Source organism: Camarhynchus parvulus, chromosome 4A (genome assembly GCF_901933205.1).
Source record: "Camarhynchus parvulus chromosome 4A, STF_HiC, whole genome shotgun sequence".
NCBI lineage: Eukaryota > Metazoa > Chordata > Aves > Passeriformes > Thraupidae > Camarhynchus > Camarhynchus parvulus.
The window spans coordinates 725,005-742,192 of record NC_044600.1 but is presented as its reverse complement, the minus strand read 5'-3'; the positions used below and the strand labels follow the sequence as shown (position 1 = coordinate 742,192).

The following is a 17,188-nucleotide window of genomic DNA, read 5'->3' as shown; positions in this document are numbered from 1 at the left end:
TACCTGTGTGAAGGATGAAGTTGGTTCCTTGTTATTTATTTCCACTTCCCACTCAGTGAAAGAAGAGCTGTAAGTAGTGCACACCTCCAGCTACTGGCATCTTGCTGGGCTGGAAACTGGTGAGTTAATACTACAGGGAAAAAGGGCAAGGTTTATCAATTTATTAGCTTGCCTGTTCTCTGTGGCTGTCTTGAGCTGGAACTGACATCACGTTAGACTGATGTTTGCAGAGGAGCTTGGAGAAATGAGGAGCTCAAATCTCATGAACAGAAATGAGCTGGATGCTTAACTCCTTTTGATTCCTTCAGGGTGTCTTCCCTAAATCCCAATTGTGGAATAATTAATGCCCATAAAGTTACAAATTCTCATTGAACTGAGGTCACTGAATGTTCTGCCTTGGTTTTGGTAATGGGATGTGGCAATATGTTAGCTTTAAATGATAACATTAAAACTTTCATCCTTGGCAGCCCTGAGTGTATCAGGCAGAATTGAAAGAGATTCTAAAGTAGCCTCCATGTATTTTCAACCAGGGACTTGCTAAATTATGTCAGAATATTAAATTCAGTGATCTGACTACATAAAAGCAATTAAACATTTGTGTTTTAACAGAAGGTTTTTATGATGAATTAACAAATACTGATTATGGTGAGTTGTAGCAGGTGTCATACAGCAGCAAAAGCAGCTTCAGTTCAGGGAACAAGAAATTGAATGAGAAATGGAAATAGCCAAGTGGAGGGGTGGGAGTGAAGCTGGATGCAATGAGGGAAATTAAGCTCCTCAAGATGCAGGCCAGTGCAGCGAATAAATCCCAGATTTCCTGTTCCCAGGCTGATGCCACCCTCTCCAAAGCACATCACCTTCTGAAGCACTTTCCTCAATCAGTCAAAGCTCTGTCTGCAAACCTAGAGCATTGCCCATTTTACCTAGCACAGTTTTCTAGAAAGAGGAAACGGTCAAAGACAAATTATTGCCCTAAAGAACAGGGTAAGTGGGTGGCCAGCTCTGTGGCTGTTGTGAGAGCACCATCACTCAGCTGGACATTTCCATGCCTTTGTGGGACAGGTGCTTCTGGCAGAGGCACTCAGTCACCTGCAAAGCACAGGTGTGCTGCATTAGTCCTGCTCCTGGAGCAGTGATCAAGTGTGGCAAAGACAAAAGGCTCCTCCTTGGAGAGATCATGACAAGAGAGCTTTTAATGGAGGCTGTTTGATAGCAAACATCAAATTGCTGCAGGGCTGCTGGCCTGGCGGGCAGTGTCAGAGGCACACACTGAGCTCTGCTGGCACTGCTTTGACATGGATGGCGTTTTGTGGTGGGGCTGCAAACCAAACCCGCTCTGAGCACATCATTTTGTCCTCTGTTCCTGTCTTCCTTATGTTTCTATGCCCCATTCCCCCCTCTGTCTCTGTCTGAGGACAGATGCTTCCTCTTTTATCTTTGCCCTGCGTTTGAAGCCTGTCTGAGAAATGTGGTTCTAATTGTGAAACCATTTCTTTTGGGGTGGGGAGGGGAGAAGGGTAAATCTATCCCACCTGAGCCCTCAGGTGTAGTGGGATGTGCAGAAGTGGCAGTGCAGGCTGTGGCAGTGCTGGAGCAGAGCCCCTCTTGCAGGAGGAGCTGGTGCCCATGTCCCATCCCAAATCCATGTGCCCTTCCTGCCAGGGCAGACTCTGAGCAGGACCTCTGGCAAGTCCTCGCCTCTTTTGGGTGCTCCCAGGTGTGGTGGGCCCCACCCCTGCACACCTCGGGTCTGTGTGCAGCAGGCAGGGCTCCCTGGTGACACCTGCAAGGGCAGGCTGTGCTCACCTGAGCCAGGCTGTGCTCACTTGAGCCAGGCTGTGCTCACTTGAGCCAGGCTCTGCTCACCTGAGCCAGGCTGTGCTCACCTGCAAGGCCAGGCTGTGCTCACCTGCAGGCCAGGCTGTGCTCACCTGAGCCAGGCTGTGCTCACCTGAGCCAGGCTGTGCTCACCTGCAAGGGCAGGCTGTGCTCACCTGCAAGGGCAGGCTGTGCTCACTTGAGCCAGGCTCTGCTCACCTGAGCCAGGCTGTGCTCACCTGCAAGGGCAGGCTGTGCTCACCTGAGGCAGGCTGTGCTCACCTGAGGCAGGCTGTGCTCACCTGAGCCAGGCTGTGCTCACCTGAGGCAGGCTCTGCTCACCTGAGGCAGGCTCTGCTCACCTGAGGCAGGCTCTGCTCACCTGAGCCAGGCTCTGCTCACCTGAGCCAGGCTGTGCTCACCTGCAAGGCCAGGCTGTGCTCACCTGAGGCAGGCTGTGCTCACTTGAGCCAGGCTGTGCTCACCTGCAAGGCCAGGCTGTGCTCACCTGCAAGGCCAGGCTGTGCTCACCTGAGGCCAGGCTGTGCTCACCTGAGCCAGGCTGTGCTCACCTGAGCCAGGCTGTGCTCACCTGAGCCAGGCTGTGCTCACCTGCACGACCCTGCGCTTCCCTGCAAGGCCAGGCTGTGCTCACTTGAGCCAGGCTCTGCTCACCTGAGCCAGGCTGTGCTCACCTGCAAGGCCAGGCTGTGCTCACCTGAGCCAGGCTGTGCTCACCTGCAAGGCCAGGCTGTGCTCACCTGGAGCAAGGCCACCGGGCTGTGCTCACCTGAGGCCGGGCTCTGCTCACCTGCAAGGCCAGGCTGTGCTCACCTGAGGCAGGCTGTGCTCACCTGAGCCAGGCTGTGCTCACCTCCCAGCTGCCCCTGGGCTCCCCACACCAGCCTGCACTCAGAGCCCCTCCAGCATCTCCACATTCCCTCACAAAGTATTTGAATGATGTCACACAGCTCACCAAAGAGACTGATGCTTTATTTTGAGCTTCCAGTTTACCTCTGTAGCTCAATTGCAACTTGTAATTATTTACTGACAATATCAATAAATTTGTGGAAGATGGACAAACAGTTTACTACAGCTGAGCATCTTGCCCTACATTCATAAAAGAACTTTCAAACAGTGTCCTAGCAGGGGGTGTTCTTTTTTGTAGTTTATTTGCTTTTATTGGTTTTGCTGTTATCATATGCTCAGGCTCCAGAGACTTTGCTAGGTTTTGATTTCTGTGTTCCCTTAGTGAGCATTTTGTTTTTCCTCAATATTTGTACTTTACGACCATGGGCTGTGCTATGTGGAATCAGCATTGTTTGAGATAAATACCCTTTATTTTGTCGGTTTGCTATTAGCACTAGCTAACTAATTATTTATTCTTAAAGTGTATCCCCTTTTCCTTCCTGACTTACTCGTTTCTGTCTGAAGAATCCCCTTCACCATAGATGTACATTATGTAATTCTGCTTTTTTTTTTATCCAAGGTGTAGATTTTAATTCCAGTTTGAAATTTTCATTTGATCTCTCTCTCCCTGGGAAGAAAACTTCAAGAAAAACTCCAAGTTCTCGCAAGGTAAAAATTATTCATGGAATCTGAGTTAGTTTAATGGAAAAAGGGAAACTGCTCTAAAGATTGAGTGCACTTTGGATTTGGAGATGCTCTCTTTATTTTCTTTTTTCTTTTGCCTTTTAAAAAACTCAAGGTAACCCAAACCCTCATGTATGCATGAGATTTAGTTGGGTTAGTCCAACACCTGAGCTCTGGCTTGACTGATTTTACAATGTCTGGGCACCTATTTCCCGTGTGTTGTTCCCTGAAGTTATTTCTCACATTACAGAGGGGTGTATTAGGAAATATCCTCATGCACAGATATTTCCCCTGTGGGAACTCTTCTCTGCCTCCTCACTAATGAGTTACGTTACCAGTATTTCAGATTCATGTAGCAGAGTAATTTCTGGGAACTTTTGGCTCCCCATTACATGTTATTCCCTTCTGAGGTTTGCTGTCCAGGGGTTCTTACAAGGAAAATCACCTTCCCCAGGGAGCTGCAGCAGGGCTGGGCTCCTGCTGCCCCTGCAGGCCCTGCTGCAGCTCTGAGCTCTGCCCAGTGCATTCCTTTTCCCCCCTTTTTCCCCTTTTCCCCTTTTTTTTTCCCCTTTCCCCCCCAGATCGAGGTGATGCATGACTACCAGGAGAAGAGGAATTCCTTGCAGTACTTCATTTCAGACAGTGAGGACAGCTTGGATGTGCTGAAAGGGTGAGCACTCGCCCCCTTCACACCACCTAAAGGATGTTTGTTCCTGCCCAGTCCATGCCCCATCCCTGTGTTCCTGCAGCCTGACCCAGGTGTCATCTCCTGTGCTTTTACCTCTTGCTTATTAATGGGATCACACAATGGTTTGGGCTCCTTGAACTGCACTGATCACCTGTGTCTATTTTTACAGACATAAAATAATGCACTTGTATTTATTTTTTCATTTTAGCCACGTGATAAATGAGCTCATAGAAACAGAGAGAGTGTATGTGGAGGAGCTGTTCACTGTTCTGATGGTGAGTGGCCTCTGCAGGCTCCCATTGCTGTTCCCTGGTCACTTGTACAAAAGGGCACCTGCCACTGTCAGACTGAGCACAGGCTTCACCAGACTGCCAGGTCCCAGTCCAGTCATAAATGCTCAAGTTTGCTCCTTAGGTTTTCTTTGTTGGAGGCATCTGCAGGAACAGTTGGTGTCAGGATGAGCTTTTCATCTGCAGTGAAGGAGAACCCTTCTGTTTGCACACAAAAGCACTGGTAATTAGCCTCAGCAGTGCCTGTAAAATATACAAAAAGCTGTTTGTCTTGACTGTTCCCTAATTTCCTTTACCTTTAGGAGACAAAAGGAAGCAGCTTGTGTTTTATCCTTGGAGAATCCTGTCTCAATACTGTGAAATCGTGACTGTATGAAGCACATTGCTTTAGAAAGCAGACAATGATTTCTCATGCTGTCATTTTAGACATTACTACTTTATTCGAAAATAACTCTTGCTGATGGCCAAAACAGGGAATAAAAGGGCTATTGCACTTAGAAACAGGGAGATCATATTGGAAGTGTGTTCATGTTCCCTTTTCACCTGCCTCTGGGGAGATGGCAGCTGAGAGTGAGCCCTTTTCCACTGGCAGGGCTACAGAGCAGAGATGGATAACCCAGCCATGCTGATCCTGCTGCCCCCCGTGCTGAGGAACAGGAAGGATGTTCTCTTTGGAAACATGCCCGAGATCTACGACTTCCACAACAAGTATGGGGCTGCTCTCCTCCCTCCCCCAGGCTGATCCCTGCTGGAATACCCACCCTGCTCACTGCTGGTTCTTGTGCCTTCTCCCGTCTCTTGCAGGATTTTCCTGCACAGCCTGGAGAGCTGCCTGGGAGCACCCGAGAGAGTGGGATGCTGTTTCCTGGACAGGGTGGGTGAATCCTTGTCACTTTAAAGCAGACTCCAAGGCCAGGCTTTCTCCTGGCTGCCACACTCTGCAGCACCTCAGCTATGTTGGTGGGCTGAGAGGCTCCTGGCCCTCAGGGCCAGCAGAGATGGCAGAGCCCCAGCTGTGACCCCAGCTGTGCGTTTTCCCCCCAGACTGTCACTTGCAGACGCTAAAGCTGGCAGCAGAGGTGCAAGCACACCCGGTCTGGGTGCTGGCCGGAGCTGCTGGCTGGCAGGATTGGTCCCTGAGGCTGACCTGCCCCGTGGCTTGCCTTGCAGAGGGAGGATTTCCAGATGTATGAGAAGTACTGCCAGAACAAGCCCCGCTCCGAGTCCCTGTGGAGACAGTGCTCCGAGAGCTCCTTCTTCCAGGTGAGCTGCTGCCACCCACCTGGGGCCTGCCCTGTCCTGACAGCCTCCTCACAGCCCACAGTGCTGCCCTTTGCTTGGTGGTGTGTGCAGAGTGCACACAAAATGCTCACTAAAGGAGATGCTGGTGTTTTTTATACCCCAGGAGTACAGGGCAGATCCACTCACTGTTAATTTGCATGTAATGATAATATTTCTTTAGCTGTGGGTACCATTCAACACCTGAACATGAAACCTTTGAAGTCCTCAAACGCCACAGCTGTGCTGTTGGAATATCTACTTACTGATGGTGCAAAACTGACTTGGTCTGGCTTCTGTGTTGCAGGAATGCCAAAGGAAGTTGGAGCACAAGCTGGGGCTGGACTCCTACCTGCTCAAGCCCGTGCAGCGCCTGACCAAGTACCAGCTCCTGCTGAAGGTGTGCCAGGTTCTGCTTCCCAAGGCCATCAGCAGAGAGATTACATTCGTTCTGTTTTTCAGTTAGAGGTGACCTGTAAATCAGCACCAAGCTTTGGATGACATATTGCTTATCTGGGCCTCTCCTGAGGTGCCTTTCAGTGCAGATGAATGCTCACATACCTGAAAAGGGAACAGGTGCTTGTAACAGGCCATTTTTAAGGAGAGGAAGACTCTTTGAAACTGTTCAGAGATGCAGAACTACAGAAGCACTTGTAAGAAAACCGAGCCAGAGATGACCATGAGACTCTGATGGATGAACAAATTGTTGCATCTCTTCTCCTTGGGTGTTGATAGCACCTGTGATCTTTAATGTATTTATTCTTGTGTCCCCCATCTGAGGCAGGGCAGTGCAGTTATTCTCACTGTGTAAGACAGGAGTTACACTTGGGTAGTAGCTTCTGAACCTCCTTCCAGCCTCTTGAATGAGTATCCAATGAGTATATAATGCAGCCGTAGGTAGGCACAGGAGATCTGAAATAAAATCAATTTTATCTCAGTGGTAAAATTCTGTCCTCCATTTACTGACCTGAAGGCTCTGGGTTTTATAAATTCTGTTCCTTGTGCCTGCCAGTCTGAAGACAGTGATCTGCTGCGAGCTCCTTGGAGGGCACGTTGGCACTAATGAACAGCCCCAGCCTCATTTGCCATATCTTACCAGGCAGGAAAACACAGCACAAAGGGATCAGAGTGTGGTGCTGCTCTGTGCTGACTCCATCCTTAAGGAAACATTAAAAATAGGCCGTCCCTCACTGGCCTGTCCACACCTCACACTGACTGTGCTTCAGAGAGAGCCCTTTTTCCAGGGACATGAAAAAAGAAACTCAGTGTAGGTCACTTCTGGGCATTGGAAACTTTGGGCAAGGTTAAAAATCTGTTTTGTTCAAGTGCAAACATGTGCTCTCCCATTTCTATTTTCAGGAGCTGCTAAAGTACAGCACGAGCTGTGATGGAGTTCAGGAACTTCAAGAAGCTCTGGTTGCAATGCTGGATTTGCTGAAGTCAGTCAATGACTCCATGCATCAGATTTCAATCACAGGCTATGATGTGAGTAGCCCTGGGCCCTGAGAGCCCTGGCACAGGGCATGGGGGGTGTGCAGAGTGTGGCCCAGAACAGAACCTGTGCAGGGGGATGGGATCAGGGACAATCACAGGTGACAATCTCCATCTGATTTCAGGGGTTTGGGATATCCTGAGCTGCTCGGTGCCCACACTTTGCCACCTTGTGGTTTTCTAGAGTATTTCCAGCGTGCCCCTCTGTGTTCTCACGGCTGACCTGATAACTCTCCTGGGCTGTTTCTGTAGCATTTCCCATTCAGCATTTAACAAACGACTCTCAGGCTGAGTTTGAACCTTTCCCATTGGAGTGGTTGTATTTCCTGGGGTTTCAGGGAAGCTGCTGATCCCAGGCCTGGCCTCCTGGAGAGTTCCATCTCCTGGTACCTCAGTTCAGGCTCAAATCTCACTTCCCTGTCGCACTAAAGCAGCCAGAGCCCTTGGCATGCTCTTCCCTAGGACCTGGATGGTTTTCTGTTCCTTTTAGTTCTTCCAGTTCCTGCCCTCCTAGGCTGGCTGCAGCCCTGCATGAGAGCTGTGCTCCCCTGGCTCCAGGCCATCATCCCAAAGGTCCCCTGGTCCTCCCAGGAAGAACTGTTCTTAGAGGGACGTGCCTTGGAGCAGAGCTGGCCCTGTGTCCTGGCATTGTTTGGAGACTCCCCTCACGTTTTAATTCACCTCTTTTTCATTCCTTCTTGTCTGTCATGCTCTCCCCAGGGTGACCTGAGCGAACTGGGGAAAGTATTGATGCAGGGATCTTTCAGTGTTTGGGCAGGACACCGAAAAGGGCCCACAAAGATGAAGGATCTGGCCAGGTTCAAGCCCATGCAGAGGCACCTGTTCCTGTATGAGAAAGCCTTGGTCTTCTGCAAGAAGAGAGAGGAGCACGGAGATGGATATGACAAAACCTCATCTTACAGCTTTAAGCACTTTCTGAAAGTAAGGGGTTTTATTTTTGTTATGAACCTTAGGGTGTTTTACACAGCCATGGATACTGCAGAGCAGTAATTCTGCAGAGCCAGGGGGTTTATCTCTGACATGGGCTTTGGTTCCTGCTGCTGAGGGCTGTGGTGCCCCACAGGCATGTGCAGTGATCCAACAGCTGACAGTAAATCCTGGCCAGGGGGAGGAAATGGAATTTAAAATCCACTAACCTGGATGAACAGACCTTAAATCTGTCTCTTCCTGGCACTTGTTCTGGGCATCATCATAGTAGATCATCTGAAATTTCTAATGTCTTGATGCCTGGGCAGTTTTGTAGGAGCCTCTATAAATTGCCAAGGTAAATAAGGTGCACAGATCTGGGAATTGCAGTGGCTGGATGAGGCTCTCTTGGCTGCCCTTCCCACAGCTTTCATCAATTTTAAGTTTTTATAAAATCAAAATGGAGCCTCATCCAGCTTTCTAAAGGGGAAATGGCCTCAAGCTGTGCCAGGGGGGTTCAGCTTGGCTGCGAGGAGTGGGCAGCCCTGGCACAGCTGCCCAGGGCAGGGGGTCCCATCCCTGGAGGGATTTAAAGCCCTGTGGATGTGGCACTTGGGGACAGGGGCAGCGTGGCCTTGGCAGTGCTGGGTTCGTGGTTGGACGCGATGGTCTCGGGGTCTGCTCCAGCCCCAGTGTTTCTGTGCTGTCAGGAGCAGCTTGGTTCCTGCTCCCTGGGGCTGCTCATGCCACTGCAAAGGGGCAGCACCATGAAACAGTTGGAACAGAACATTTGTCCATGGCACCTGTGCTGTAAATCATCCAGGGCTTTCAGACCTGGGCACGCACACATTGTCAGGGAGGAACAGCTCTGGTGAACAGCTGTTATTTCTAAGGGTTTGTTTGTGTTTATAGTGGATTTGTCTGATCCAGTCTGTGTGCATAATTTATGATAGATGATACCTTTATTATTGCATCTGTTCCAAAACATGCAAGTGGGATACTGGAGCTATTTCTGGCCATCCCTTAATCAGTGAATAATTGCCAGCAAACCCTGCTTTGAGGGAGAGGATGGTTCCTGTGCTCTCAGGTATTACAGCAGGTTTCAGCTTCATGGCCTGCTCAGGAGGGAGGGCAGAGCTCTCCTGTTGCTGAAGAGTTTTGTGTCTCTAATCATGGTTTGAGCTTGGTTCAGGTGGGTCACACTGTGCAGTCCTGAAGGATTTGGGCCTTTGGTGTTTCATCCAAACTGTCAGGAGTGGATGGGGATGATGAATAAAGCAGCATTCAGCTGCAAGCCAGACTCGGGGCATCCCAAAAATTAACCCTGCTTTTGGAAAGAAATAATCTGTGTGGATAAATAACATGTATTATAACATGTCAGGTATTTACGAATTTTCATGTGCCAAATCTGAGACATTCTGTGCAGAAAGAGGCAGCTGAGATGATGCTTCACTTGGTTCCACTGGTTCCCAATTGAAGTTCCCAAAGGTCCATTGATTTGTTGTGGAAAGCTCATCCAAAATGCAGCTGATAGAAAGTCAGGAGGAATGCGACAGATAATGACTTCCAGTTGCTACGTCAATTGAAATTGATGCAACATGTTAAATTCAGTGCAGACAGGTTTCACTTGCTGCCAAAGTCTGCATTCCTGGGGAAGAGGGGGCTTTGTGCTGTGTTTAATTTTCTGTTTGTTTGGATTTGCAGATGAATGCAGTTGGGATAACGGAGAATGTGAAAGGAGACCATCGGAAATTTGAGATCTGGTACAGTGGGAGAGAGGAGGTGTATGTGGTGCAGGTTTGTCCCTTCAGAATCTGTGAGAAGAAAATGTCTCATTGATCTTCCTGCTTGTAGTGATAGCTCTACAACTGCCACTGTGCCTTGCCTGGATCTAACGGGAATCATCAATTGTAAAAGATCAAGACTGTTTAAAATTTAGTAGTAGCTTAGGGGAAAAAGGGGATTTCAGATAATTACAGCATAGAAAAGTAAGGTTTTATTCCTACATTATAATGGATGACTCTTAATTCAAAATTCAGACAATTTTCTCTTCTTCCAGGCCCAAACAGTAGATCTGAAGATGGCATGGTTGAATGAAATAAGAAAAATTTTGTTCAAGCAGCAAGAGCTTATAAAAGGTACATTTGCTCAATTTCTCTGTGGCTTTCATTCTGCAGCAGAAGCTTTCCTATTGGCACACTGCTGATCTTCAAGTCCACTAATTCTTTCTGGAGAATTAATTTTTAGAAGCTTGGTAACAAAATGCTGGAGTGAGGCCTTAGATTGCAGGGAAATAACTCACCTTAGAGCAGTAAAAACTGGGTGCTCATGTGAAAATGAATCACAGAAGTACATTTTTTTGGTTGTCATTACCTTGGGCATTATTTCACATTTGTTATCCTAGGTTTAATTCAATAAGATACAAACCAGATGCCTAATTTGAAGCATCTCATGGTCCTCAGGAGCATGCTCAGTGTTGGGTTTGTGCTAACATGCCAATCCCATAATCATAATTAACTCTGTGCTTTGCAAGAGCCCATAGGTCTGTTTACCTCTGAACAGAAGCCACTAGGGCTGTACAGCAGGTCTCATTTTTAAAGCAATGCTTCAAGTGTGACAGCTGCAGTAGAGAACTGGATTGAAGCTGTGTTTGCCCTCGCAGCAGGGGAGAAGCAGCAGCCTGGCTCGTGCTCGGAGCAGCTCCCACTCTCCTCCCAGCTGGGGGACAGGTGAGTGCCATGCCGGGCTGGGCTGGGTGCCCTCCCAGCAGGGGTGTGCTGCTGCTCCCCTTTGGGTGCCCGTGGCCTGGGGACAGGGTCTGCAGGGACGCCCTTGAGCCTGGCAGCTCAGCTGAGCTGCAGCCCCTCTGCAGATGGAGCAGAGCAGAGACAGGGCTCTCATTCAGGGCAGAGGCACTGCGGCAGCTTCCTTCCCCTCCCAAAAAGATTGGGAACTGGGCACTAAGTGCTTAATCTTCACAGAAATGTCCACTGAGAGGTCAAACATACACTGAGGGGTACCAGGATTATTTCTGCCCCCGTTTGACAAACCCTCGTGGGGTTGGTGCTCACTGGGGAAGTAAAGCTGGGGCTGATTCTGTTCTCTTGCCCCCCTCAGGAAGCAGCAGAGAGCCTCCATCAGCTCGGAGGAGAACGACTCGGAGCGCACCAGCCCGGTGCTGCTGTCCCCCCAGAGCAAACCCCACAGAGGTAGGGCCCCTTTTCCCCCCCTTGGGGCCTCTCTGGGGCTGCTGGCCCAGGCTGAGCCCCGGTGTGTTGCAGGCTGGCCAGGAATGTCCCAATCCCTGGAGATCTGCGAGGGGCTGGAGGAGTGGACGGGCCAGCAGGAGCTGTCCAACTGCTCGGACACCGAGGAGGAGGAGGGCACCCAGCTGGTAGGTGATGGGACATCCTGGGGCTCACTCTGCCTGTTCTCCTCACTGATAATACTTGTGTCTTGGCCATGTCGCTCAGAAATTCCACATCTCAGTGTGGACAATGAGAAGATGTCTCAGACAGAGTTTCTTGAATAATTCTGATTCAGGTAGCTGGTAGGGCTCTGCCACGTTCCCTGCAGCAGTCAGACTCACAGCTGCGTGATACACAATGCAGCTAAATAATGCAAGCTTTTCTCTCTACCACAGTCTCCAGGAAAATACAAAGCCCTTGCAGACTGCAAGAGGAGAGGATCAGAGGACCTGCTGGTGAAAAATGGGGATGAAATTCAGCTCTTGCATGAAGATGGTGAGGGACAGTGGTAGGTATTTCAGGATTACTTTGCCTTATCTCTGAAGAGCCTGCAGGGCAGTCCCTTCAAATGTCACTTGCCTGGTGATACACTCATGCAGCTCCTGGCTGAGCCGTAGGCCATTGCAGAAAGCTGGAGAATTCATTCTCCTGCCAAGACTGGATCCATCCCCACTGGCACAGCCTGGGGAAACGAGTCAGGACTCCCCTGGCCTCCCCCTGAGGGTCTCTGCCTCAGCTGGGTTTTCCCAACACCTTCACACCCCTCTTGCCACGCTGTCCCCACTTCAGATGGTTCTTCCCTCTGTCCATCCCGGCTCAGCTGCAGGCTGTGTCCCTCTGGGGTTATTGACAGCCCCAGTGAGTGGCTGCAGGGTGTTTGCCTCCCTCAGACAGCTGTAGGAGTGTTCCCTACGCTGGGGGATGCTGCAGACTGTTTCTGTTGTGTGTAAAGCTGTAAAGGCTCACAAGGGAACACCTCAGGGCTGGGAGCATCCCCTGGGAACCCCCCTGGGCAGGCTGGACCATCCTTGTCTGGGGGCAGCCTGCCCCTCCTGAGACAGATCTTACAGCAATTTGGCTGAAGCTTCTGGCTCTTCCCTTTACAGGGTGATTGTGAGCACCTCTCAGCCAGCCCAGGCTCTCAGCAGAGGGAGCCCAGTGTGCCAAAGTCCTGTTTGGGGTGTGGGAAGGGTGATGTTGGCAGGAACCTGGGTCAGATTTGTGCAGGATGCACAGATGTCAATGCCCTGTGCAGGATTCCTGGCTGAGAGCTACAGCCCCTGCACTTCAAGGGAAGTCAGAACAGGATAAAACAGAATATTTCAATTGCAAGGGATCTGCAAGGATCTGCATTTTGGAAAATTCAGTTTGTTTTTAGCCAAAGCAGATGCAAAGCATCTCAGGTTTGCTGAAGTTCACCTCTCCTTGAGGCTCCAGCCAGTGCCAGTCAGAGATTTCTCACTCCAGGCTTTCTGTTAGCACAAGTTTCACTGCATGAGTGAGACAGAGGGTTGTCACTTACGAGGATGAGTATTTCCAGCTGCCTAAATCTTGGCTTGAATTCACTTACAGTACCCTGACTAAAATCATCCTACCAGTCTAAATGGCAGAGGAGTGAGAAAAATAATTGTCCTTGACTCCTTCAGTAGCCAGTTTCCCTGAGCTGGCATCTCTGGAGGTCTCGGGCAGGAGGACCTGAGAGGGAGTCCTGTTCTTCTCCATTGTCTACAGAGGTGTAAGCTTTTTAATTAGGTTCCTAAATTGAGGTGGGAAGAATGCTTTAAGCACATGGCCAGGTCCTGTTAAAATGCTTCCCTGGTTGGAGCAAACTGCTGCTTGCACTCCAGCTGTGCAGAGCGTGCCTCACCAAACTGCTTTGGGTGGGCTGGCTTCTGTTCCTAATGCTGCTGTCATCCCAAGGTTGGTGAAGAACCTCAACAGAAGGAAAGAAGGCTGGATCCCTGTGCACAGTCTGCAGATTGTAGTCGGGGACTGCAGGTTTCGGAATGCCAAAGTTGCAGGTATTTGATAGCACGCCTAGCAGAAATATCCCATAGCTCAAGCCAGGTCTTTTAAGCCATTTGCATTACACTTGATCTACTAAATCTGGCTGCTTATGCCTCTGCTGGAATAATAGGAAAGCAAGCAGCTATTCCAAAAAGCCTGCAAAAGTAGTAAATTAAGCTTTTTGGTTTGTTTGTTTGTTTAAGACGTTTCTGAGACTTTAGGCACGAGTAAATTAAAACCAAGCATTTAAAAACGTAGATCTCATTGCAAGAGCACTGGGTAGAAGACCGGGGAGAAGAGATGGAGTCTGACCAGGGATTCCAGGACTGTTTTCCTGCTCCCTGCTGTAGCTCACACCCTCCTGTGGGAGCAGGAGGTACCTAAGCCAAATCTCCTCCTGCTGCTGCTAAAGACATCGTGGCCTGACCCCAGCACTCTAAGGCAATACTTCCTCCCTGCTGCCTCTCTCCTGCCCTCACTGCTGCCTGCTGGTTAATGCACCCTTAGAGAAAGTTCATTATAAACAGGTTTCAGCCAAAGGCTTGGAGTCTCCAAACCCAGAGTTCTCATTTTCTAGCTGTAACTGTACATAGCAATAGACAGGGAAGCATAAGAGATGACACAAGAAAATGCCTTAAGAGCAGCCTGTTGCCCTTGCCATGTCACTGCTCCATGTGTTGCCTCATCACCATGCTGTCCTCTGCAAATGGGACCCCAGGGCTGCAGATGGAACAGCTCAGGAAGCCCACACAGACTTAGTCCATTAAAAAAAATAAAATTACTAGCTATAACTGTATGAAGCAAATCTTGCAAGGACATTTCTCTTAAATACTTCTTTCTGTCAGAATCTGTTTTTTTGATGAAGGTGAAGGAAGCCATCTGAAAGGCTCAGAATTCCAGTCAGCTCTTGATGGTTTTTTGGTGTTTTTCAGTGAAATCCTTCCTCTACAGGAAGGTATTTTTTATTCCCTTTGTTGCAGGGCAGTCATATCTCTCAGGTTGAAGGTTTGCTGATTTTCTGTAAGGGGTGGTTTGCTAACCACTGTTCAGAGTTTGCTGGCACCCTGCAGTTATGGCTCCCTTGATCTTCTCTCCATGTATAGCTGCCCCATCTCGCCAGGTCCTGTGCAGAAGGGTTTTCCAGCTGAGAATGCATCTCAAGAAAAGGTGCTGGGAAACTTTGAATCCTGGTTTGCATTGTCAGTGGTCATGTCCCCAAAAACCTAGAGACTGTCAGCCCTGGACTGGTTTACAAAGTTGCTGAGTACAAATTGAGGGGAATTGCACGGGGTGAAACCACAGAAAATGCCTCCTGTGAGTCCCACACCCCTGCCCAGGTGCTCCAGAGCCGTGTCCCAGGCTCTGAGAGCACTGGGGCTCTGTTTTCCCTGTGAAGGTAACTGTTCTGTTTGCTGTTTCTGATGGTGCCTGCAGTCCCAAGGCACGATTCTAACCTTACACACTCCAGGAAATACTGGGGGATGATGTAGGATGTTCTCCTCCTGTTTCCTAGAGCTATTCCTAGAGCTTTTCAGCACTGTGTCCTTACAGCCATAAGCAACTTGCACTCTGAAAATTGATTTTAATGCCGTTCTTCTGCACTCAGCAATTGCCTTCACCCTGGGCTGGTCCCTTCACCCTGCAGCTGGCTCTGGGCTGGGCTGGGCTCTTTGCTGCTGCTTCAGGAGATGGAGCTCTTGCGCCAGTCAGCAGAGGGAGATCAGGCAGGCAGGCAGGCTGGTGGAGCCAGGCAGGGGCAGGAGCAGCCTCAGATCCCTCCTGAGCTGCCTGTGCTGAGATGCTGCTTTGCATGTCAGCAATGTAGACTTGATTAACACCGTGGGACCCCCGGGAGCCTGGGGAGTGCTGGAGTCACTTCAGTGCTGGGGAGAGGCACTTCTGGCATTTGTGGGGGCAGTGCCTGTCTTACTGCTCAGCTCTAGGTTCCTCTAATTAAAACTCTGTGTCCAGTCACAGAATTTCACAGCAGAATTCACACAAATCTGGGGTTTGGGATTTTTTTCAGGGCAAAGCCTTTAGCTGAATAGAATAAATGGTTCCCTTACCTTCACATTTCTCCTTGGATTTATCCTGTGGCCCACCACAGGATGGCTGATACCTGCATGCCCACAGGCTGTTCTCTCCCCTCCTGCTAATTATTCCAGCATTGAGCCACTGCAGATCATCATGATTTCCAGGGAACTCTTTGCTGTGCATTTTAAGTTAGCAGAGGGGTATTTGGTCAATGCTTCACTTCCCAGCTTTGCAAATCCATGGTCCTCTTGTAAATCTTGGCCTGGATATGAGCCATGAGTTCTCTGGGAGGAAGGTGGCTGGCTTGGAGAGCATTTTGGAAATGAGTTTTCCTTCTGGTGTGCCTCCAGCTGTAAGTTCTGAGATTAGTCCTTGCTGCTTTCTTCCAGACAGATTTATTCTCTCTGCTGTGCAAACCTGTGGTGGATTTTTTAATGTGCATGATGAAGGAGCAGTTTTGTATTGCGGGTGGTAACATGCAGAGTCAAAATGAAAAATATTTGGAGAGAACTGTGCTCAGAAAGAGCAATACTCAGAATGTAACTGCTGCTGAGGCTCGCCCATGTGTTGGTTTCAGCTGCCTTGCAGGTGGTCAGGCATTGCCTCGTTAACTGGCTTGGCTTTTCCATGAATTAACACAGAGATGCAAGATTATCTCCTCATTTCAGGGAAGGTTGGGGCTCCAGCATTACAATCCCAGCTCCCTTCTGCACTGGAGCAGCAGACAAAGCATTTCTGCATGTCCCTGGGTGTGCAGAGTGCCAGGGTCACAGTGGGCAGCACTGGCAGGTCTGTGCCAGTGAGGAGGAGGGTCTCACCTCTCAGCTGCACTGCAGCACCAGGAACCAGGTTCCCTTTGAACTCTTTTCCTGCCCAAGACATTCTGGTGATTTAAGGTGGGCACAGGCTCCTGTTCCACATGCCAGACCCTCTCCTCATTTATTTAACATCCTGTTTGCCAAATCCTCTCCCCCACGCCTCAGGGGGATCCCCTGTGCCTGCTCTCCATGCCATAAAGCTGAGCAGAAGTTTCCCCCAATGCCAGTGCTTTGTGGCGGAAGGCACTGAGGAAGGACTGAGCTTGCATGTCCTGTGTCCCTGCTGGGCAGGGCACTGGGATTGTCCTGTGTCCCAGGACAGGGCACTGGGATTGTCCTGTGTCCCTGTTGGATGGGGCACTGGGATTGTCCTATGTCCCTGTTGGACGGGGCACTGGGATTGTCCTGTGTCCCTGTTGCATGGGGCACTGGGATTGTCCTGTGTCCCAGGACAGGGCACTGGGATTGTCCTGTGTCCCTGTTGGATGGGGCACTGGGATTGTCCTATGTCCCTGTTGGACGGGGCACTGGGATTGTCCTGTGCCCTGTTGCATGGGGCACTGGATTGTCTGTGTCCCAACAGGGCACTGGATTGCCTGTGTCCTGTTGCATGGGGCACTGGATTGTCTGTGCCTGTTGGATGGGGCACTGGGATTGTCCTATGTCCCTGTTGGACGGGGCACTGGGATTGTCCTGTGTCCCTGCTGGGCAGGGCACTGGGATTGTCCTGTGTCCCTGTTGGACGGGGCACTGGGATTGTCCTGTGTCCCTGTTGGACGGGGCACTGGGATTGTCCTATGTCCCTGTTGGACAGGGCACTGGGATTGTCTGTGCCCTGTTGCTGCTGAGTGTGCCCTGATGCTGGATGGTGCTTACGCGATTGGCCGTTGCATGATGAGTGTGGTTGATGGGCACTGATGTCCTATGCTGTTGACGCACTGGATTGTCTGTGCCCTGCTGGGCGGGCACTGGGATTGTCTTGTGTCCCTGTTGGAC

General features: G+C 50.0%; 1 protein-coding gene across 1 annotated transcript in view; it reads left to right on the top strand.

Annotated features, from left to right (window-relative positions):
* The window catches only part of MCF2 (MCF.2 cell line derived transforming sequence), a 52,982-nt gene that overhangs the window by 34,762 nt on the left and 1,032 nt on the right, over positions 1 to 17,188 (top strand). Inside the window, 16 exon segments of the mRNA XM_030967467.1 lie at positions 3,308 to 3,396; positions 3,993 to 4,081; positions 4,308 to 4,374; positions 4,982 to 5,097; positions 5,194 to 5,263; positions 5,560 to 5,652; positions 5,975 to 6,067; positions 7,027 to 7,152; positions 7,879 to 8,100; positions 9,790 to 9,882; positions 10,145 to 10,223; positions 10,748 to 10,814; positions 11,203 to 11,294; positions 11,367 to 11,479; positions 11,729 to 11,841; positions 13,254 to 13,354. Of these exon segments, the coding sequence (XP_030823327.1) occupies positions 3,308 to 3,396; positions 3,993 to 4,081; positions 4,308 to 4,374; positions 4,982 to 5,097; positions 5,194 to 5,263; positions 5,560 to 5,652; positions 5,975 to 6,067; positions 7,027 to 7,152; positions 7,879 to 8,100; positions 9,790 to 9,882; positions 10,145 to 10,223; positions 10,748 to 10,814; positions 11,203 to 11,294; positions 11,367 to 11,479; positions 11,729 to 11,841; positions 13,254 to 13,354 (1,623 nt within the window).